General features: G+C 37.7%; 2 protein-coding genes across 4 annotated transcripts in view; one reads left to right on the top strand and one right to left on the bottom strand.

The window, feature by feature from the left end:
- Positions 1-12,503, bottom strand: part of LOC133664628 (zinc finger protein 180-like) — a 39,054-nt gene extending 26,551 nt beyond the window's left edge. The window contains exons 1-2 of one of the 2 annotated variants that reach the window (XM_062069418.1): positions 11,731-12,503; positions 6,140-6,358 (exon numbers count right to left, since the gene is read on the bottom strand). In XM_062069418.1, the coding sequence (XP_061925402.1) occupies positions 6,140-6,358; positions 11,731-11,854 (343 nt within the window). In that variant the 5' untranslated portion in view covers positions 11,855-12,503. The remainder of the gene's footprint in view (positions 1-6,139; positions 6,359-11,730) is intronic. The other variant, XM_062069419.1, reaches the window with a different exon arrangement.
- The window catches only part of LOC133664598 (oocyte zinc finger protein XlCOF6-like), a 183,537-nt gene that overhangs the window by 126,075 nt on the left and 43,608 nt on the right, over positions 1-13,854 (top strand). The gene's annotated exons all lie outside the window — the stretch shown is intronic.

Genomic DNA, 13,854 nt, shown 5'->3' with positions numbered 1-13,854 from the left:
CCAAGCCACATTCAGCACGTGTTACAACAGCGTGGCTTCGTAAAAAAAGAGTGCGGGTACTTTCCTGGCCCGCCTGCAGTCCAGACCTGTCTCCCATCGAAAATGTGTGGCGCATTATGAAGCGTAAAATACGACAGCGGAGACCCCGGACTGTTGAACGACTGAAGCGCTACATAAAACAAGAATGGGAAAGAATTCCACTTTCAAAGCTTCAACAATTAGTTTCCTCAGTTCCCAATCGTTTATCGTGTGTTGTTAAAAGAAAAGGTGATGTAACACAGTGGTGAACATGCCCTTTCACAACTACTTTGGCACGTGTTGCAGCCATGAAATTCTAAGTTAATTATTATTTGCAAAAAAATAATAAAGTTTATGAGTTTGAACATCAAATATCTTGTCTTTGTAGTGCATTCAAATGAATATGGGTTGAAAAGGATTTGCAAATCATCATATTCCGTTTATATTTACATCTAACACAATTGCCCGACTCATATGGAAACGGGGTTTGTACATACACAAATACAGTACATACCTACCGTAATTTCCGGACTATAAGCCGCACCTGACTATAAGCCGCACCAGCTAAATTTAGGGGAACATACAGATTGCTCCATATATAAGCCGCACCCGACTATAAGCCGCAGGGTTTTGATGTGTAATTACCGTAGTATATAGGGGTTCCTGCTACCACGGAGGGGATTGTCGGGACAGAGATGACTGTTTGGGAACGCAAAGCGTCCCATTTATTAACAATAAATCTTTCAATCATTCAATCAAACTTTCACATCTTTGACATGGCGAACAGCATTCGTGCAGAGTACAAATAATACAACGGTGCAAAGTAATACAAAGTGCTCACCTGTACGTTATCAAAATAACCAGCCTACCGGTATATGAAAAGTCAGTCTTTAATCATTGTGTCATCGTCTTCCTCCTGCGTACTAAAACCACCGAAATCCTCTTCGTCGGTGTCGGAGAAGAACAGGCCGTAAATAAGCCGCACCCTTGTATAAGCCGCAGGGACCAGAACGAGGGGAAAAAGTAGCGGCTTATAGTCCGGAAATTACGGTACATACTCAAAGTTCGTACATCCACACGCACATTCACGGTACAAACATACATATACACATGCTGTACATATACATTCACGGTACAAACATACATATACACATAGTGTACATATACATTCACTGTACAAGCACACATATACACATTCTGTACATATACAAGTACATATGCATACATACACTCATGCACATAATCACGTTTCATCAAACATATATTAACGTTGTTGCCCTAGGGCAGGGGTCACCAACGCAGTGCCCGCGGGCACCAGGTCGCCCGTAAGGACCAGATGAGTCGCCCGCGGGCCTGTTCTAAAAATAAATTTAAAAAAAAAAAAATTTTTTTTAAATTTTTTTATTTTTTTTTAAATTAAATCTACATAAAAAAAACACAAGATACACTTTCAATCAGTGCATCAACCCAAACAACCTCCCCCATGCACACTCATCCACACCCACTCACACAAAAGGGGTTATTTCTTTCTGCTACCAATATTCTGGTTCCCACAACATAGACAACACATCTGCAAGGGACACAGTCCCTTAAGCACAAATGATTGTATATGCTGCTGGTCCACTAACCTTTTCATTAATTACTATTTTTTATGTAATTATTTTTATATTGTTTTACTTTCTTTTTTATCCAAGAAAAGGTTTTTTATTTATTTATCTTATTTTATTTTATTTAAAAAAAAAAGGGCCTTATCTTCAACAGACCAGGTTGTCAATGAAATTAGATTTGTTTAAAGGGTTTTTTAAACCAGGCCCAGTCCAGATAATGTCCAAGTCGGACTCAGCAGCACACACCTTCATTCATGTACACAGAAAAAAATTAGGGAACACAACAGATTGCATATCATTTATAAACAAAATTACATTTTCAAAATAAGCATTTATGTACAGTCCAGATTATGTCCAGGTCACTCAAATTAGGGAACACAACAACAGATATCATATAATCTATAGACATAATTATACTTTCAAAATAAGCCTTTGAGGACTTCTCATCTTTTTTTTAATGTTTTTTGGCATCATTATCGTTTTCAACCATGTAACTTTCTAAAGTTAGAAAATACTGAATAAATGTTTTAAAGAAAGTAATACTAAGTGAATATCTGTTTTTGGCCTTAAAAATAAACATTTTACCGAGTACTATAATTAAATTGACTAAATCATGATTGTCAATGAACTCTCCTAAAATAACAGAAACCACATTAAGCTTCATAAACAAACCAATCCTTAAACACATTTTTTCAACTTCCACCCAAAACAAAGACACAATATGACAATACCAAAACAAATGCAGGGTGGATTCAGGCTCCTGACAACAAAATCGGCAATCATCTGACTCTGTCATATTCCATAATTTTAACATTTTCCCTGTGGGTGAGAAGTTATAAATAATTTTAATTTGAAAATAACGATTTTGCACATCGATAGTGGTTTTATAGATTAGTTTGAATATGGCATCCCATGGCAACGGGCAGTCAAAAAAGGCCTCCCATTTTCCATTTGTGTTGTATGAGGCAGCCTTCAAAGATTTCTTTATTAAATAAAAAGTATATATGTTTCTATTTATTTTAGTTCCTTTTTGCCAACTAGAATTTCTTATTAGAGGTTTACAAAGTAATAATTTAGTAGTTCCATAATTAATTATTTGTTTCCATCTTTTCCCAATTACTCCAGTTAGTTGATAAAATGAAAAGCTTGAGCAAGCATCACCATACATAGCTCTAAATTCATCATACTTCATAATTTTACCATTCTCATTGATAATATCATTGACAAAAATGATTCCTCTTTCAAACATATTTTTCCAAAAGAAAGGCTTTTCATCTATTACAATTTTAGAGTTCATCCATATTAACTGCTGCAAAATATCGTCTCTTTTTTCTGGCACATAAAATTGAAAACACCACTATGAGTGGATTGTTTCCTTTATGAACCCCGCCATGTTTCCCAGCAGACTCTCTGGGAGGGGATCACTTGTAAAAAAGGATACAATTACTTTTGATACAGTACATGTTTTTTGTCCAACAGGACATTTGTGTACCACTCAATGTTTAAATACATCTTTGGAACAATTGATGCTTTTAAAGACAGACACATAGCTTCAAGGTTGAGAAGTTTCAGGCCCCCATATTCATACTCTTTGTACAAAACCTTTCTTTTAATCTTTTCTGGTTTGCCGTTCCAGACAAAATCGAAGACCCTCCGCTCATAAATCTTAAAAAAGTTTTGTGATGGAGCTGGTAATGACAAAAACAAATAAATAAATTGAGGAATAATTAACGAGTTGGCAATAGACATTTTACCATACAAGGTTAGGGATTTCCCTTTCCATAATTGCATAATTTTGTCCAGCTTTCTTAGTCGATTATCATAATTTACTAAGCCTAGATCAGGGGTCGGCAACCCGCGGCTCCAGAGCCGCATGCGGCTCCTTGACCACTCTGATGCGGCTCAGCTACATACATGCCGACCCCCCCGATTTTCCCAGGAGACTTATGGATCTCAGTGTCTCTCATAGATTACTCCCAGGGAAAAAATTATCCTATTTACACTCTAATTACTAAATAAAGGGCGTGCCCTAATTGCACTGCAGTAATTGTCCTCTATAGCATTTACATACAGCGTGCCAGTCCAGCCACATGTTGCATGTTGTTATTACTTGCACACACAGGAGACAGCAAAGCATACTTACTCATCAGCCACACAGCTTACACTGACGGTAGCCGTATCAAACAACTTTAACATTGTTACGTTACAAATATGCGCCACACTGTGAACCCACACCAAAAAAGAATGAAAAACACATTTCTGGAGAACATCCCACCGTAACACAACATAAACACAACACAACCATTACCCAGAATCCCATGCAGCCCTAACTCTTCCGGTCTACATTATACACCCCCGCTACCACCAAATCCCCCCACACATCAACCCCCCCCCCTCTCCGTGCGTTGGTTGAGCGGAAGAGTTAGGGCTGCATGGGATTCTGGGTATTGGTACCGTCAGTGTAAGATGTGTGGCTGCTGAGGTAGTACGCCTTGCTGTCACTTACGTGAGCAAGCTGAAATTGCATTCTACGTGTGGTCGAGCAGGTACACTGTTAGGGCAGACTGTAGAGGGCGCCAAATGCAGTGTCATCACGCTCTGATATTCGGGAGTCTCCCGGGAAAAATGAGAGGGTTGGCAAGTATGACGCTATCAAGCCCCATTCATTCAAAACTCGCGGGCTGCACTAACATCAAATTTCCACATTAAAGTGCGTGCCGGTGCGTGTGTCGGAGACCCCTGGTTAACATAGCACAAAGCATTTAAGCTTTGTATGCGGTGTTTTTCATTTTAAATTTAAAAAAAAATTTTGTGGCTCCCATTACTTTCTTTAATTTGTGAAACTTGCCAAAATGGCTCTTTGAGTGGTAAAGGTTGCCGACCCCTGGCCTAGATCTTCCAGATTTTCTGGGACAACAACACCAAGTATGTTAACTGGTCCATCTGTCCACAAAACAGGCACTTTGCATTCCATTCGAAAGGACGTTCCTTTTAGATTTCCGATCCTTAACATTTTACATTTATCATAATTAAGCTTAAGGCCAGATTGCTGTGAAAATATGTCCAAAAGATTAAGAAGGTTCTGCAAACAATGAGGAAAAATCTTGTCTTTGTGAATCAGCCTTTTCTGACATGAAATTCATCAAGAACAAACACAGAACACGCCTCACTGATGCACATCTGCAAGACTCACTCAGAGTTGCAGTGTCAAGTTACACACCAGAGTACAACACACTAGTTAACAGCATGCAATGCCAGGCTTCCCACTAACTGACAAAGAAACAGATAACAGATTTGGTGTCCAGTTCAAAGTGTGACATGATTTAAAAATTTGAGAGTTCACTTTTGTATTTTACATGAGTTATTATTTGTACAAACATGGTGCAAAGTAATTCATGATTTGTTAAAAAATGTTAGTGGCCAGCTAGTTAAAATGGGATATTGTGATTTCACAAGACTGTCTTAGAAGTGATCATTTGAAAATGTTCAATTTGAAAATGTGCACTTAGAGAAAATATAAAAATAAAGTGTTGCATATTGATATTTATCTGTTTCTATATATATTTATTGTGAGAAATCATTAAGATGATCAGTGTTTCCACAAAGATAAACATAATTAATTATTAATAATAACAGAGTTAAAGGTAAATTGAGCAAATTGGCTACTTCTGGCAATTTATTTAAGTGTGTATCTAACTGGTAGCCCTTCGCATTAATCAGTACCCAAAAAGTAGCCCTTGGTTTCAAAAAGGTTGGTGACCCCTGATATAGTAGATGTAGATGCCCATATCGGCTGTTCAGATTTACTTTACAAAAGAGAAGTGTAGGATACTTCTCTTGTTGCCTTATTTGTATTTGACTTTATTAAATGTATTTATATTATCATTTGTTGCAGCCGGGCCGGAGCAGGAGGGATTAGAAAGAGAAAAAAAAGAAGACAGAGGGGGAAATTGTGGGGACAAGAGGGGGATTAGACAGAGAGACAAAAACAACATCAGCAAACACAATAACAACAATAACAACAGCAATAGAGCAACATCAGCAAATACGACATGTACAAACATGATGGTAAAAGTGATAGCAAAGAAGCAGTTAGCGAAATAAATAGTAATACAGAAATGACAAAAAACATTATTACACAACAAATGGATTAATACAAATACCAATAGAAATAGCGCTATTGATAATGAACAATACCAATAATTTACCTCTATTATCAACAATACAGTTGTTCAAATGCAACAATGCATATACGTAATAACTAGAGATACAATAGAATGCAGAAAGATGGAGGGGAAGAAAGAGAAGCAACCTATATTAACCTTGTAGATTGTTATAGTAACAATAGGTTAAGGTTTGTCAGTGTGCCATGTGTTACCCAGTTTCCCTATATGATTTGCCTGAGAAGCTGGACAGGACAAAATAATAATAATAATAATAAGACAAAGTGAACAGTGCAGTTGTGATGGATTGAATGCCCTGAGAATAAAATGATATGTGGATGTTGTGCTTACTTGGACTGTGATGAAGCTGTGAGGACTCAGGTGGTTTGTCTTCATGCTCTTCAGTCTTCACAGAGACAACAGTCAGTGGAAACTTGGTGACATCATCCTCCTCCTGCCCTAGAAGACACTCTCCCTCCTGAGTGATCCACACTTCCTCCTCTTCCTCTTTCATGTGGGGGGGCTGTGGATCCTCTTCTTCCTCTTTAATGTGGGGGGGCTGCTGGATGTCTGTTGGGTAAATAAGTAAATAGGATAAAGAGAAAATAGAAATAGTTTTGGACTGACACTGTTAACACCATGACATTATTTGTGTTCTTTTGTGTGTTGTGTTAAAAGTGTGTAGCAAAACAACCAATACAAATGCGGGAAATACCTCCTCTTGTCCCAGCCACTAAAATTAATTCAAAAGTGGTACAGTGAGTGTCAGGTTCAAACACTGATGACATCTATTAAACGAGACAAAAAGGCAAGGAATCAAACAGAGACAGAATTAAATTTGGACTCAATTGAGGAGATAACGTGTCGATACTGTAACCTCTACAGTGTCACCCACGCTCTGACGAAAAAGGTTTTCGTATCCTTTTTTATTTAGATGTTCAATGTTTACGCAACAACACATGTCTCAACAGGAATGGGGAGTATGTAAACAGTCATTGTTTTCGGTCACATTGAAGACAAAAGAAGAAAATGCCTCAGGCTTGGGCTCGTCCTGGATTCAGCTTGAGCAGGTTTTCGAGGACAATGGATAACCCCTCCCGTCTCATTCCACCGTACACAGCGGAATATTCCAAGCGTTTGGCTTGGTGCAACAAAGAGAGCTTCTTGTCTGTTCATTGGGAACTCAGAACGGAAAGTTTTTTGATAATTTAAATAAAAATGTTCTGACAGTGAGTACAAAAACAGACTTAGAAATTTGATGGGAGGCAATTTGAAAAGTTTTTACAAGTATGAGGCAGCATTGATTGAGGCATTCTTAACTTTACACTTACTGATGTAAAGTGTGTAAATATTTTATTCTGTATATGGTCTATGACACCTAAACTTTATCTCTAAACTTAACCATGATCTTGTAATGACATAGTCATTACCATAACTTCAATATAATGGAAATAAAAACTCCAAAATCACTTAAAAAAACATTCATGGTATGTTATTGTCATCATGCAAAATACTTTTTTGTGGTCATGTTGTTGGCTGGGCCAAAAGGAACTTTTACCAAAACATGTTTTACTACGTGCTGTTTTATGGAGTATCTCCATCAACAATTCCTCTTTAGGAATTGGAGACCATCTACGACACGCTGAAGGAAAGTAAGGCTGAAACGACGCGTCGACGTAGTCGACGTCATCGGTTATGTAAATACGTCGACGCCGTTTTTGTGCGTCGACGCGTCGCATAATTACGTCACACTACCGTCATGGCGGAGCGCAAAGCAGACTGTGCGAGCGAGGGGAAAAACGCACGCCAAAAGTCGTCAAAAGTGTGGGAGTATTTCAATACACAGCCTAATAATGTTGTTGTATGCACACTGTGTCGAGCGTAAATGGCCTATCATAGCAGCACAACGGCTATGAACGAACATTTGAAAAGAAAACCATCAACCATCAACTAGTCAATCGTCCGCGTTAGCATACGTTGTCATCATTACACAAAAACATGAATGTGTCATTTGTATCTGCTAGGGGTGTAACGTTATGTGTTTTGTATTGAACCGTTTCGGTACGGGGCTTTCGGTTCGGTACGGGGGCGTACCGAACGAGTTTCTAAGCTAAAGCTAACTTTAGCTGCTAAAGTGTTAACAAGCTGCTTTGCTCCTTCTGCGGCTGCCTCTGTCTCAGGACGCAGCATTGTCCCACCCACACAACCATCTGATTGGTACACACGCAGCATTGTCCCACCCATACAACCATCTGATTGGTACACACGCAGCATTGTCCCACCCATACAACCATCTGATTGGTACACACGCAGCATTGTCCCACCCACACAACCATCTGATTGGTACACACGCAGCATTGTCCCACCCACACAACCATCTGATTGGTACACACGCAGCATTGTCCCACCCATACAACCATCTGATTGGTACACACGCAGCATTGTCCCACCCACACAACCATCTGATTGGTACACACGAAGCATTATCAGCCAATCAGCAGTGCGTATTCAGAGCGCATGTAGTCAGCGCTTCAGCGTGGAGCAGATAGGTGTTTAGCAGGTGAGCATCAGGCAGCGGACTCTCCCCAAATGATAATAAACACCTCCCAGTCAACTACTAGTAACATCACTATGAGACCGTTGACCTACTAGAAACTTAAACTGCAGCTCAGCTCACTCGCAGTCCTGGCTTGAGGTGAAGGCTAATTACCTCTCAGTTCCAGCCACATCGACCCCTTCTGAGCGCCTATTTTCAGCTGCTGGGAATATTGTAAACAAGAAAAGAAGCAAAGCAAGTAGACATGCTAACCTTTCTTCATTACAACTGTTAGTCACTCACTGGAATGAGTAGAATTGGTTATTGTGTACTGTGTTGGACTGGATGTTTATTTTGCACATTTTAAAAGCAATACTTAATGTTTACAGTGCTCCAGAATATTTAGATTGGCACTTTTTTGTATTGATGTTTATCTTTATTTTTGCACATTTTAGCAAATAAGCAATACTTTCACTTTTGTTGAAATGTTTACACTTTTGTTACAGAATATTTCGTTTTGCACTTTTTTGTATTGGATGTTTATCTTTATTTTTGCACATTTTAAAGCAAAATAAGCAATACTTTTACTTTTGAAATGCTTATACTATTGCAGAATATTAAGATTTGCACTGGATGTTTACTTTTATATTTGCACATTAAAAAGCAAATAAGCTACTTTTAATTTTGTTAAATGTTAAAAGTTTTAAATGTTTACATTGTTACAGAATATTTTGTCATGTTGTTGTCAATGTTGACTGAGTGGCCATACTTTTTTTTTTTGTAAATAAAAGCCATGCCTTTTGAAAAAACTGGCCTACTTTTATTTTTTCATCTTCATTTTAAATAAAATAAAATAAAAAATAATCGGTAAAAGGAAAAATAATCTATAGATGAATCGAAAAAAATAATCTATAGATTAACCGATTAATCGAAAAAATAATCTATAGATTAATCGATAGAAAAATAATCGTTAGCTGCAGCCTTAAAGGAAAGTCAGTTCAGTTTTAATAAATCAAGTGTTGACTACTTTGGTTATTGAAAATAAATGTTTACTTCCACTTATTGATGCATGTAGGTCAGAATCAGGAAGTGAAATTATAACTAATTAGATTTGATTACATTATAAAATGTATTTAGTGACTGTGTGAGTTTTGTGTAAACATGTTGATACAGGTTTACATCTTCTTGGGGACTGGAACACAGATATGTCCTGAAAGAATGCACCTATTTTTAAAACCTTCACTAAGCTGTGCCACCAACATTGTCTCACTTATAGCTCATTAAGCAAACTGAGTGAGTCCTTTTAAACCTTCATAGACCTCGTTGTTACTTCTGTCCAGTCTAAGATCACCACAAGTGGAACTGCTGTATGCGGCTTAAGTGATCATCCCATGATTTTCTGTACCCATAAAGAACATAGAACTGAGGCTGACGGCCACAAAACAAACAAAACTACAATCCTCAAGACCTAGGCTAGCAAGGCTTTCAATGACAAACTGGCAAATTAAGACTCACCTTGGTACTTGCAAGTACACAGGTCTTTGGGTCAATTCCTAACCTCAGAAAAGTAGATAACTTCACAGTCAAAGACGGTGACAATATTATAACAAACAAAAATGAGATTACCTATCTTGGCTGCATCGTAGAGACTAATCTCTCCAGTGGAAAAATGACTACTAAGGTAGTCAAAGAATCAACCGACGAATTCTGTTCTTACTAGTGTTGTCCCGATACCAATATTATGGTACCGGGACCTGTACCAAAATGTATTTGGATACTTTTCTAAATAAAAGGGACCACAAAAATGTGCATTACTGCCTTTATTTTAACAAAAAATCTTATGGTACATTAAACATATGTTTCTTATTGCAAGTTTGTCCTTAAATAAAATAGCGAACGTGCTAGACAACTTGTCTTTTTGGAGTAAGTAAGCAAACAAAGCCTCCTAATTTATTTTGCTGACATATGCAGTAACATATTGTGTCATTTATATTCTATTATGTAGTCACATTTTTTAAGGACAAGTGTTACAAAATGGATTATTAATATACTTGTTCATTTACTGTTAATATCTGCTTATTTTCTGTTTTAAAATGTTCTATCTACACTTTGGTTAAAATGTAATAATCACTTGTTCTTCTGTTGTTTGCTGATACCACAAATTTGGGTATCAATCTGATACCAAGTAGTTACAGGATCATACTTTGGTCATATTCAAAGTTCTAATGTGTCCAGGTACATACTTCCTGAGTTTATAAATATAATATAATTTTTTTTTAAACCAAAGAAGATGTTGTGATGCCAGAAAATATTGATGTAATCATAGAAGTAGTACTTTTTAGAGGCGGTATAGTACCAAATTTGATTCATTAGTATCGCGGTACTATACTAATACCAGTATAATGTACAACCCTAGTTCTTACATAGTAGGATCACGTCGCTGGTGTGTAGAAATACACTTAAGACTTTAACACAATCACTCATTCAACCTCACTTTGAGTACAGAGTTCATGTTTGGTACCGTGATGCCTTAAAAGCCCTGAAAAACTAACACCAGACAGCCCAAAACAAAATGATTGGGCTTCTACTCAACCGTCCATCTCGGGCTCACCTTTCCGCCAACCATTTCCGTAACGTGGGGAGGCTCTTGGTGGCCGACAGAGTACATCTTCTTGCAGTTGGTCTGGTGTAGAAGATGCACCATACCACTAAAATACCCATGTACACGTCTAGCCATCCATCCATTTTCTACCGCTTATTCCCTTCGTGGGCGCTGGAGCCTATCTCAGCTACAATCGGGCAGAAGGTGGGGTACACCCTGGACTCACCATTATAACACCAGAGGTAGTTGTACAAATCACATTCAACCCAGATTTCACTCCAAAAAAGGTTCTAATTTGTTTGCCTGCTATACCGCCAACATGTGGAACTCTGTATCAATAGCCATAAAAGAGTGTAAATCCCTTACTTCCTTCAAAGCCACTTTGACAAGACATTACAGGTTGCGGCTACTCGTAACTGGAAATAGACAAATCTTTTTGCTTTTATTTTATTTTAATTCACTTTCTTGCAGTATTTTTGTCTACTTTCTACATAGTACTGTGTTCTGTGTGAGTTAAACAAATATTTCAACTGAAACCATCTCAGGCTTTCTTGTAGCAGTGAATGTGTACCGTGATGAAACTGTACCCTTTCCTATGCAAACTTCTCATAACTCCTTCAATCAATCAATCACACATTGCTACAAACTGAGAGGAACATCAACCTCAAACTGTCTCGTTTTCATGAAGAATCTAAATCAAAGCATTGCATCATCCCCACAAGACAAAGCATCTTCCTATTGAAGAAAAGTGTTAGTAATGAAATATAAAGTTGGTAAAGATGTGAGAGTAAGAAGTAAACAAACCTGTTCTGTGTAATACAACACGATGTTTTTGGAAAACAGCGTCCAGTAGTTGATGTTGTCGCTCCTTCTTCTCTTTTGTTGGACAAAGTTCCTCCTCATACTTTGCTATCGTTCTTTCGCACATTTTCACACAATCACAACACTTTACACTCACATTTGATCTCTACTTAGCGATGTGTTGATAATGTCCGCGTCTCTTTGTTAGCAGCTAACAAGCTAAGCTAACTAGCAAGCTAAGCTAGCACAAGACGCGATAAAGGGCGCTCGGACTAATGTATCCGGATACAAACAATGACTAACAATGTTTCATCTACTACACGACATATATGCGTACATGTATGCACTACATACAAATAGAGAAACAATAATGGCCAGTGGCCACGTTTAGGCCTTCTCTGTCAAACGCCATTTTGCTTTTTACTCCTTCGTCTTCTTTGGATGGACCATTTGGAGGATTCAGTGGTCTCGTTCTCGCGAGACTTTCAATTGACAGGTCAAAAGTCGAGAGGGATAACAAACCAAGAAAATGGCTTCCTTATTCTCGAGTGGTGTTGATTTGGAAGCGAATGTCGACTTTTAATATTTAATACAAGGAGTGTTGACTCCTTGAAAGCCCATTTGTGTCGTTGTGGATTCAAGGCATTCGGAAATAAAAGAGATATTACTGCCAGGACTTTTGCTGCGTGGGAAATGGGAGTCCAAGCCAAGAAAAGCGAACAAGAGGTGAAGGAGGAAAAGGCTGAGGACTACCAAAACACTTTGTTAGTAAAAGACACTGTTAACTTTTTGCCAGACCCTCTCTTTATTTCTGACTGTTGGGTAGGAGAAAATGATGGCATGAAGCTCTGGCCGCCTACCATGTACTTTGATATAGGCATGTACCTTGGTGTTACACACATGTACTTTGATATAGGCATGTACCTTGGTGTTACACACATGTACTTTGATATAGGCATGTACCTTGGTGTTACACACATGTACTTTGATATAGGCATGTACCTTGGTGTTACACACATGTACTTTGATATAGGCATGTACCTTGCTGTTACACACTTGTTCTTTGATATAGGCATGTACCTTGGTGTTACAAACATGTACTTTGATATAGGCATGTACCTTGGTGTTACACACATGTACTTTGATATAGGCATGTACCTTGGTGTTACACACATGTACTTTGATATAGGCATGTACCTTTGGTGTTACACACATGTACTTTGATATAGGCATGTACCTTGGTGTTACACACATGGACAGAAGAATGCTTAAAAGTTATAAAGAAGGCAAGGGTTACAGTTATTATTATTATGTTTGTATTTTAATGATACCATATGGTGAGATCACCATATTTTAGCTACATGAACGTTTTTTGTTGTTTTTTTTCACCAATATCTAGCAGTCACACACCTGGTTATTTTATTTAGCAATATTTGGTATATTAAGTTTCCAACAAATTACTTGTTACATCATTTATTTTGATGCGATAGCTAAACATAATTATAGTTGCAATAGTTTTGTTTCATTTTCAACAGACTGCTTAAAGAATAATTATTGGTAAATTCAATCTATGAAATATTTCATTCATTCATTTGGAAAGCTCTTCACTTTAAACAGAATGACATTCACCCCTACTTATGACGTTGAACACATTACACACCATTATACTAAATGTATGACTATTCCTTGCAGGTTGGATGAAGGAATTGTTCTACAATCCTATCAGCAAAGAAAGGCAGTTTTGTTTCCTTAAGGCCGAGTGTATGCCTTCCATGAATGTTCACTATGCTCCCCATAAGCTGTGGCTTGCTATTGAGAAGAAGTCAATAGTGCATATTGTACCTGTTTTGCTGGGTGTGTCATTATATAGGATCATAGAAAATCCAATCTGAATAATTAAATTCATATTAAATGTTTAACTTGTGTCGTGCTTAACTTTTAACCCAAAAGGCAATGCATGTAATATTCATTCTGTTTGTGTAAAAGTTCAACATTTAGGATGATTTTAAAGTTTTTAAACCTCTTGCCATCTCCAGGTATTGCATACATTACAATGATTTGTGTGACTGTAGAAAAACTTTTTTTTTTTTTATAATGATCATGTTCCACAGATTCCACCAGTGTTGG

Source organism: Entelurus aequoreus, linkage group LG14 (assembly GCF_033978785.1).
Source record: "Entelurus aequoreus isolate RoL-2023_Sb linkage group LG14, RoL_Eaeq_v1.1, whole genome shotgun sequence".
NCBI classification, from domain to species: Eukaryota; Metazoa; Chordata; class Actinopteri; order Syngnathiformes; family Syngnathidae; genus Entelurus; species Entelurus aequoreus.
The sequence above is the reverse complement of the archived record's forward strand: the minus strand, read 5'-3'. Positions and strand labels throughout refer to the sequence as shown.